At 38.8% G+C, this 10,163-nt stretch overlaps 1 protein-coding gene across 2 annotated transcripts in view; it reads left to right on the top strand.

The window, feature by feature from the left end:
• The first annotated feature begins 2,780 nt into the window (after positions 1–2,780).
• Positions 2,781–10,163, top strand: part of myo1cb (myosin Ic, paralog b) — a 44,638-nt gene continuing 37,255 nt past the window's right edge. The window contains exon 1 of one of the 2 annotated variants that reach the window (XM_060888081.1): positions 2,781–3,059. In XM_060888081.1, coding sequence (XP_060744064.1) covers positions 2,967–3,059 — 93 coding nt within the window. In that variant the 5' untranslated portion in view covers positions 2,781–2,966. Of the gene's footprint in view, positions 3,060–5,960; positions 6,282–10,163 lie in introns of those variants that run through there. The other variant, XM_060888083.1, reaches the window with a different exon arrangement.

Here is a 10,163-nt window from a genome sequence, read left to right as displayed (position 1 = left end):
ATCATGGAAATACAACGGCTGTAGATTGTTTGTTTACTTCTTCTTTATTATGTGGTAGTCTAGTGGTTAAAGTGTTGGGCTACCAATCAGAAAGCTGTGGGTTTGATCCCAGGCCCACTAAACTGCCACTGTTGGGCCACTGAGCAAGGCCCTTAACTCTCAATTGCTCAGCTGTAAAAAAAAATAAGATAATATAAGTCACTCTGCATAAGGGTGTCTGCCAAATGCTGAAAATGTAAAGCTGCCCTTATGTATAAAGTAGTGGTATTAGTTTGAATCCCAGGTTCATCAAGCTTAGACTGCAGGGCTCCTTAAACCTCGATTGCTCAGTTGTATAAATTGTAAGTCACTCTGGGTAAGGGTGTCTGCTAAATGACAGAGGTGTAAATGTAGTTTTAGGGCTAGCCTAGTGGTTAAGGCATTGGACTACAGATTGGAAGGTCATGAGTTCAAATCTCAGGTCCACCAAGCTGTCACTGCTGGGTCCCTGAGCCCCTTAACCTTCAGTTGTATAAATGGAAATAAATTGTAAGTCACTCTGGATAAGGGTGTCTTCTAAATGACAGTAATATAAATGTATACAGTGTAGATTTGCCCCTCATCTGTCATCATTGGATACAACTGCACTCCTTGGTTTCCCTTCAGATGACAGCTTTACAAACAGGATGCCAATCCTTATAAATTTCCGTGTCAGGTCTTACAATGAAGCCTTACTGTATAGCAGGAGCAACCAATATGGTAGCAACAAAAATGAGATACTTTTAAATATATTTTGATTTCTAATTAGATTTTATTCACTTATCTTACAGATATAAATGATCTGCTGTGGTATGTCTCTACGTTAATTAAGATGTTTAATTGAGGCACAGTAAACCGTCATGGTTGTATTATGTGTGTGTTTTTTTTACTTTGCTATTGCAGAATAATTTAATATTAGAGTTATAACAGAGGTGGAGATAACTCAGTTGTTCCGACTTTAGAAAGGAAAGATTGGCCAATGGTGATATCTGTGTGCGTAGATTTAGAAGGCATGTGAAAGGAAAACAAGAAGGAGGGGAAAGGGCAGGAAGCACACACTGCACTTCTTCCTGCAAAAGATACGCTGTCTTTGATGGATGACATGTCATATTCAACAGATGGTATTTTTTTCCTCCATTTTACTTCTGAACACTATTTAAAGCTTTGCGAAATTTAAATACCTAGGTTATCTTGAACAGTCACTGCGTAACTTGTATAATTTGATTAAAAGTCATTTCAGAATCAAATGAATGAACAGAGCCCCAGTTAACAAGTGGTTAACAATAATCTGCTCATAAAGTGTACATTTGTGTTGACAAACATTTACATGTGTATTATTTAGTACACTATTGATCTCTGTTTCTGACAAGTTCTATTATGGTACTGAGGGCCAACACACCATGACTGGTGTTTCCTGTTGATGCCCAGGGATCCTGAAAGTCTCAGCTGTGTCACAGGTCATAGGATGTGTGTCTGTCTTTTCCTCTTTTAATCCGGCTATATTTTACTGACACACCTATTGCTGGCAATAATAGGTACCACCATGAACAAATTACACCCACACACACACACACAGTATATTATCAATTTTTTTTTTTTACAAACTGAAAAGTCATCCAGCGCAGCTTTTAGATTATTTTTCTAACATAATATCTATTAAATGTAGCTAATTATTTAATGCAGCGGCTCTATCAATATGTCATAAGACTCAAACTGAAGTTTCGAATTCTTTTCTATGTCACAGTATGTATAATTTATCAGTATTTTTGAAGAATAATATAATAAGAGGCGTCTAATCGCATGGGCTGGGTGTGACATGCTGCTCAGGAACAAACAGGAATGTCTGGGTCAATAGCCTGCCAGAGTCAGGTTGAAGGTCAGGAGGAATGTTTATTTGAAAACATTAACGCCCCACTGTCACAAAAGTTCTTGGCTACAATATATCTTATCTAACTATTCCTTCCTATTTCCATATCAAAGTGCCTTATAATAGTAAAATCTGTAGAGATGGTTGAAAATAAATAAATAAATAAATAAATAAATAATCACCCTGATTAACAATAATAATACCATCACCATAATTATATTCACTGCTTCATATCTATAAGTACTGCATTATCAGGAGGACTGTCAGTCATCAAATCATCTGTATATATTACACACAATACTGTTGCTATATATTGTACAAAAGGCACAATACTGCACAATATTGTTATTTGCACCCCCACAATTTATGTACATAACTTATCGTTCATATTCTTATTCATATTTAATACTCATTCTATCTATATTGTATCTCATCGTCTGCATTGTCTTGTACAGTTTGTATAGTATAGTGTTATTTATGTCTGTACTTTTGAGAGTCACATCCAGCTGGAACTTGTGTGTGTCAACATACTTGGCCAATAAACCTGATTCTGATTCTGATTCTGATATATAGGTAGCATTTTTTGTCCGAACCTCAATAACTCAAAAACAAATAATGGGTTGTAACTAATGGGTTCTGTCCGAAAATAGAGAAAACATACCTATAGGTTAAAGAAACCATACAAAATATGTAGGGGAAACAAAATGCCTTCCTGTGGCATTTAATCTGGGAATGTCGAGGACAGGATGCTGGAGGCTGGAGGAAACCCTGACGGCAAACCCACGGCGTCCAAAGCAGCTCAGCTAGCAGGAACATTAATTACACAGCAAAGCTGGCTTCGGGAAGAGTCCCGGACATCCCACCATATCGCCCACCTCGCCTTATATATAGGAAATTCACATTGGCTCTTTCACTGCCTCCAGGTGACACCACAGGACCACAACTCGCTCACGTTCACTTTCACCTCTACACTGTATGAAGTTTATGAAGCTGGCTTTAGAAAAGAGCTTTGTATCTCCTGCATCCACAGAGGAGTGTTAGTGGCGTGTGTGCTGAAGAGGTATACAGGGAAACAGACAAGATGATGGAGCTGAAGATTCAATTGGTTCCAACAGGAGAGATCATCCTGTCACCCGGGAAGAATGGAGAGAGCTACTGTAACTGCTGCGCCAAGGTAGAGGCATTATGTTAGTTCTTTTAATGACTCTATATATAAAGGAGTGTGATAATAGCTGACAACTTAAAGCAACTGGATGTTTATAAGTTGTTGACGTACTTGCTCTGCTGCTGTGGTAATGAATGGGAACAACAGTAGAATTTTCCACATTAGGGACTAGAGTTTAATTAGTGACATCTGGGATATCAATTCTAACCTTTTTCACCTGTTCAGTCAGCAGTCAGCACCCTGTACCGCTCCAAGACAGTAACAAAATAGTACAGAAAAAAACATTATTCAGACATGTATGTGTTCTAATAAAAAGCTTTCTCTTTTATGTGTTATATGTCTGACCTCAAAATCCCTTGCACTGGAATTTGTTTAAAGTGAGGCAATAAGATTTCTAAAAAAAAACTGAGCGGCCACTTGTTTAAGTAAGAAGAAAAAAAAATCTATGTTGTATATTTATATTTTATATTTGTTGTAAATGTATATTACCCCAAGGCTGATTTGCCTGCTTGATTTCCTTACATCAGTGTAACCGGCACAAGGTGTTGAATTCCAGTTTAAGTTCTTTTTTTTTCATTTCTCGTTAGTATTAACATGCAAATTTTATAAATAACCAGACATTGAATACAGATATTAGCATCTACTTTCTCTTGTTTGTCTTAAATGTAAAAATAAAATGCAAAAAAAAAAGTAAAAATTAAAATGAAATGAAATTGTTTCTGGGGTTTGGTTGCATTGTGGATTCATGAATAAACTACATGAAAGATTAGATTCATTTGGCTTTTTAATTAAAAATTTTTTAATTCATTTGGCTGATATAAAAAAAATGGAACAACTTTTTTAAAATATCAAAACAGTAGAAGACTGAAAATTAGGCATGGAACTATGTTAAAACCTTTTGCCAGCTTGTGCTGTACACTCTCTGTATTATAGTTGTTACGTAGTTTGCAGCATTAGATGACACAGCTAATATATTACTGCATCGACATAAACACAATAATCAAATGGTGTCGTTAATTATTCATTATTAAAGTTCCATCATGGTTATATAATAAAAAAAAACCCATACAGTGATTAGGGAGCGCTTGTACGAATTTTTTTTGAAGGAGGGGCGTATCTGGAATGCAGTGTAGCTGAAAGTTTTTCCTGACATTCCTCCAAGGTCACATCATCCTGTGTGTGTGTGTATGTTTGTGTGTGCATGTGCATGGCATCAGGGTAAAAAAAGAAAGTAATCTACTCTTCAAGCTATTACTGAATGAGCTATCAAGACAGGAACAATGGCTGTAATGCCCATTTCCACTTGACCGGTGACAGGAGACAGGTACACACCCTGAAGTACAGCTTGTCTGTCCAACTTTGCATTGTCAACAGGATACAACCTTTCCTCCTACTTTGGCTTGCCTACCCGAATCTGCTTAATGCTGCTCTCACGCCGTCTGTGAGCCTGGGCAAGGCAGTTTGTATGGCTTAGATGCAGGATTGATCACATTGCATGGACTTCTGAGCATATGATGTCACTACTGCAAGAGCAATTTGTATTAATGTTTAAAATATTTTCTTAAATTAAAGCCTTTACATTCTTTGCATACTGTACTTTATTTATGTGCAGGTATTGGGACATCAGTGCTGTTTAGTGCAATTTGCAGCCATACTCACTCATTTTTCAGGTAAAACTATAATAGAGGTCACTTTCTCAAGATCATTGACTGCAGCCCATCTCTTGCTGTGCAGTTTGTCAGTTAACGCTTTTCCCTGTGTACTATATGTGTCACACTGTTCAAAATTAAAGCTCTGAACTATGTGTACCTCTCTGCAATTATCTGGCAAAGGAATACACAGCAAATTCAGTAAATAGTCTATTCATAGTATCATAGTCCTATCCAGGGTACATTCCTGCCTCAACGTTCCTGGGATAAGTTCCAGAACACCACAATCTTGACCAGAATAAAGCATTTATTCATGATGAATGAGTAAGTTTCATAAATTAATTTCTTTGAACTCCCAAAACCAGCCCAATTTGGTGGACTGGCTACAATAAATTGCCCTAAGGAGTAAATAACAATGTAAATGTCTGTGAACAATTGGTATTCCATCCAGGGTGTATTTCTTCATCACATCCTGTATTTCAGGCTTCAGATCCACTGCCACGATGACCAGGACAATACGTCTTACGGATAATGTTAATGTAAGGTTACTGTCAATGAATGAGCTTAAAGAATTATACACTTAGAGCTGTGGTTGGATACAGTAACTGAATATGTAATGAATGGGTAAAACCTGAAGCAGTGTCAACAGTTAAGAACCAGTATGTCCTGTTGGAGGGGTGTTTGACATGCGATGTGTGTGTCTTTCTAACGCGTCCAACGTGTTTACGCAAATTTTAATGTTAACCAAAATATGCTTTCACACATCTGCCAAAGACCTCTATAATTCATGCTCTGACACTAATAGTGGGCTGTGTGTGCCATGGTTAAGGTGTTGGGACTACAGATCGGAAAGGTCACGAGTACAAATCCCAGGTCCACCGAGCTGCCGCTGTAGGGTCCTTGAGAAGGCACTTAATCCTCAATTGCTCAGTTGTATAAATGGAAATAAATTGTAAATCACTCTGGGAAAAAGGGTGTCTGCTAGAAATGTGAATAAGTTTTCTATGAATTCTCACTTAGAATGCAATATCAGTGCTCATCACTAGATGGCAGGGTCAATCAAATAGTGCAGAAGCAAAGCAAGCAAAAAGTACAGTCTTTCCCACACACACACACACACACACACACACACACACACACACACACACACACACACACACACACACACACACACACACACACACGTACACGTCGTGGGTTTGGCTGTCTGAACTTCCTGTCACTAGGTGTATGGATTGAAAGGGGTGGGGTGGCCTGTCTGTCTATCTCATAACATTTCTCAATTCACAGCTAAAGCTCATTCTCCACTACAGCTAGCTATAATGAATGACCAGTAGCTTTAACCATCTGCTTTGTTTTGCAGTTAAAAGACAAAACTTCTAACATATTTCTGAGCGTCGTAACCTACATTAATTCATAGACAAGAAGAAGAAGCAGAAGAAGAAGCAGAAGGTCTTGACAGGAAATAACATCATTTTTTCACTCGTCTGAGCTTCACGTGAATTAACACAATGATATGTTCAGTGTATTGAGACACTGAGTCTGGAGAAACGCTTTAAAGGACGATTTAAGGAGTTTTAAGGTAAGACTTAAAGACATATTGTGTGTATGAGGACCTCATATAGTCCTCCTATGGACCTCTTATGGACCTCTTATGGACCTCATACACAATAACAACCTAAAACATAAAAATAAACACAAACCAACACCAAAACGTTCAATTAGCGGGTTTCCTTCTACACCTAAGGTTAAGTTTTTTTTCGAAATCCAGTTCCCAGATATTATTTTTTGTATACAGAAGAGCTGTATTTACAAATAACTTGTAGTTTATTGGGACATTCGAGCAACAGAAATCTGTCTGTTCGGTTAACGACACCAGTCAAGTGCGCATGCGCGTAGGCTTGGTCGTGAGACAGCACAAGTACACGTGGTGCCCTTCTGGTTCTTGTGGGACATTTATTTATTCAGAGATTGCGTGACAACAGACCTACACTAACATCTGCTTATGGAAACATGCACAGCAGTGGGTAGTAGAGCAGCTGATACCAAGTCTACTCCTTAGTCTAACCCCAGAGGAGTTAGTTTTTCATGCTTATTGTGTTCTATCCCTAAGAACTAGGATGTGGATTGTCATGATTATATGAGAGAGTGTTGGAAGTCCTGTTAAGGTTGGAAGTAGGTCATGTCCTTGAGTGTCCTCTCACACTTCCCCTCCGTGCGGTTGTCATTTCACCTCCGTGGCTTCACCGCTGTCGTCTGTCACATTTTTACAATCTGGTCTTAAAGAACTGGGAGTGCGAGAAGCCGGATTTCCTAAGGAGAAAAAGAAAAGGTGTTGAGCAACACGTTGGCTGACATTCTGCTGTCACTGTTGCATGAACAAACCAGACATGTTGTATCATTTCTTTGGAGATAAGTCCAAGTTTCTGAGTTAATAAGCAGTAATAACCTTCTCACCCTTTCAAAGAAAAAACACAATCGTTATTAGGTCTTATTTTCGACTTACACGTCAGATTATTTGTTATTAACATTTTAGAGTTTTGTGAAACAAGATGCACAGCAGAATAAAGACAAAGATGGTATGAAGAAGCAAGACTGGGGCTGATTTCTTTTTACCCCAGACTGTAGATTCAGACAGAATATCAGTCATGTCACTCATGTAAGGTGAAATGTCTTCAAGAGACGATCTTCATATATTTAATCCCAGTTCACAGAGACATCCATGACACTTCAGTAAGAGACGAATATGAATGAGGAGAAATAGTTACGTTTTCATTAAAAATGGAGGAGCTAAAAACAGCACATAGTAGAAAAGATGCCTTTATTTGTCACATATACATTACAGCACAGTGTTAATCTTTTCTTTACACAGCCTAGCTTGTTAAGAAACTAGAGCCAGAGCGCAGGTCAGCCATGATACTGCAGTCCTGGAGCAGAGAGGGATAAGGGACTTGCTCAAGGTCACGATATCAGCGGGCTGGCAGTGCTGAGGCTTGAACCTCTGCCCTTCTGATCAGTAACCCTGATCGTTAACTGTTGAACCACCAATACCCAACTGTACCGCTTATGCAAAGGCATGTAATGTTAAGTTTTTGTTTAAGTTTAAGTTACATTAAGTTTTTGTTTGTATGAAAGATGTTTCTGTTTAGGGGGGCACGGTGGCTTAGTGGTTAGCACGTTCGCCTCACACCTCCAGAGTCGGGGTTCGCTTCCTGCCTCCGCCTTGTGTGTGTGGAGTTTGCATGTTCTCCCCGTGTCTCGGGGGTTTCCTCCGGGTACTCCGGTTTCCTCCCCCGGTCCAAAGACATGCATGGTAGGTTGATTGGCATCTCTGGAAAATTGTCCGTAGTGTGTGATTGCGTGAGTGAATGAGAGTGTGTGTGTGCCCTGCGATGGGTTGGCACTCCGTCCAGGGTGTATCCTGCCTTGATGCCCGATGATGCCTGAGATAGGCACAGGCTTCCCGTGACCCGAGGTAGTTCGGATAAGCGGTAGAAGATGAATGAATGAATGAATGTTTCTGTTTAGTATTGACAGGGAACACTTTATAGACATCGTGTTTTTAATGAGGCGATAGTTTGAACCACATCAATATAACAAAATATAATCTTTAATATAGCTTTCTATACAATCCGTTCTAATCGTTTTTTTCTTTTTTTTAAGCTCTTTTCTAATATCATGACTCAGCAATCAACACACAGAGGTGATGTCATTCAGTATTTGCATTGGAGCTGAATGTATACATTTCACCAAAGCTGCAAAATTAGGCATGGCTATAGGCTAACTATTTTTTTTTCTTTCAAGAGCAACAAGACTCTCGTTTGGTTTAAAAAAAGAGCAGAAGGTTTTTTTCAGCTGTCCCTTGAACCTATGTCAGATCTCTGTCAGCAGAAAGCTGTGTTCTCTAGCAGCAGGAACCTCCTCAGGGCCAGACAAAAGAAATAACTATGTTTCATCCACTTAACTGCTTGTGTAGTCTAATTCATTATCCTCTAATTACTTGGTGTTTGTCAGATGTTTATAAAATGTATCTGAATGAATGATTCAGGACTTGAAAATGTAGTCGAAACTAGCGATAAGGCTCGTTTCAAGGTAAAGACCAGTGACTGATAATGAAAGAAATCTTGTCCTCTGATGTCAGCTGTCAATGCATTACTGTCCATGGGGAGAGGAGGGGACACACCTGCTTCAAAAACCTACACAACAGGAAGTACCAAGGACTGACCCTAAGCCTTGCCAACCCTTTCAGTTCAACTTCACCAACACTTATTATAATTCCTGTCTCAGGGGAATCTTAAGAGATGAAGCATCTGTGATTGTACAGCAATAGAGGGTGTAGGATTTTTGTTAATAATTGGATAGTTGTGGCTCATGACTTACGGTATGATGTCTCAGTTTTCAGAAGAACTGAAAGGTCAACAGACCATAGACATTTCCTAGGTAGACACAGACAAAGTCTGTGTTCTCCACTGAAAGAGTGGGGGAGAGAAAAAAGAGACAAACACAGAATGAGCAACCATTAGAAAGAGAAACTCTCAGTATGTGGATTCAGTTGTAAGGGGAATGAGTAAAACTCTTGGCACGTCATTAGGTCATTGTTAGGTCTGCAGCTTCTCTCGATTTAGCTGTGGCTTTTCCACTGAAAGTTTCCCAGAGCTGAAGGGCAACGCCCTTGGATTTAATTCAGTTCCATATCAGGAATAAAAACTATAAGCACTAGAGCTTTAGCTGCCACTTCACAGCTCTTGGATCTGTTACCCTGATTCTTGTGGAATTGTTCAGCGTGAGTTTAATCATCCCTCATTTACTTCTTTTAAATGAGGATTGCCTTACATTCCCACACACTCAAATATACCTGCTCATAGAATCCGACTTTGCAGTTCCTGGGGGTTTAAGGTCCTTGTGCACATTCAGGACACACACACACACACACACACACACACACACACGTACAGGCTTTTCTGATTACCTCTGTGGCATAGGTTATCCTTTACTCATCTAACCCTTTACATCACATGTAATGATGCCGGACAAGAAGCGATGGAGCAGTGGAGGCAGGCAGGGGAATAGCTACTAGAGGCTAGTAAATGTGTGCAACGTCACAATATTATACTGTTATCTGAAAATGCTGTGGGACTCATATTTGTATTTATTTATTTATTTATTAATTATTTTATTAAAAAAAAATTAGTTTCATATTCTCTCTCACTCACTCATTTTCTACTGCTTATCCGACATTTTCGTATTGCGCTAGTCATATATTCTTTTGCTAGTCTGTGCACAATCAGTGAAACTCAATGTGATTTGTAATGAGTATCATAAAAACATTAAGTATAGCAGCACACGAATACATGCTACTTTTTATTTATATTTACTTTAGTTAGTTTCAAGTTTTTTTAGTCACCATTGTGGGTTTTTCTTTCTTTAATGGAAGGGTACCAACAATTTTGTCCGTGTGTAAATA

Source organism: Tachysurus vachellii, chromosome 15 (assembly GCF_030014155.1).
Source record: "Tachysurus vachellii isolate PV-2020 chromosome 15, HZAU_Pvac_v1, whole genome shotgun sequence".
Lineage (NCBI taxonomy): Eukaryota > Metazoa > Chordata > Actinopteri > Siluriformes > Bagridae > Tachysurus > Tachysurus vachellii.
The sequence above is the reverse complement of the archived record's forward strand: the minus strand, read 5'-3'. Positions and strand labels throughout refer to the sequence as shown.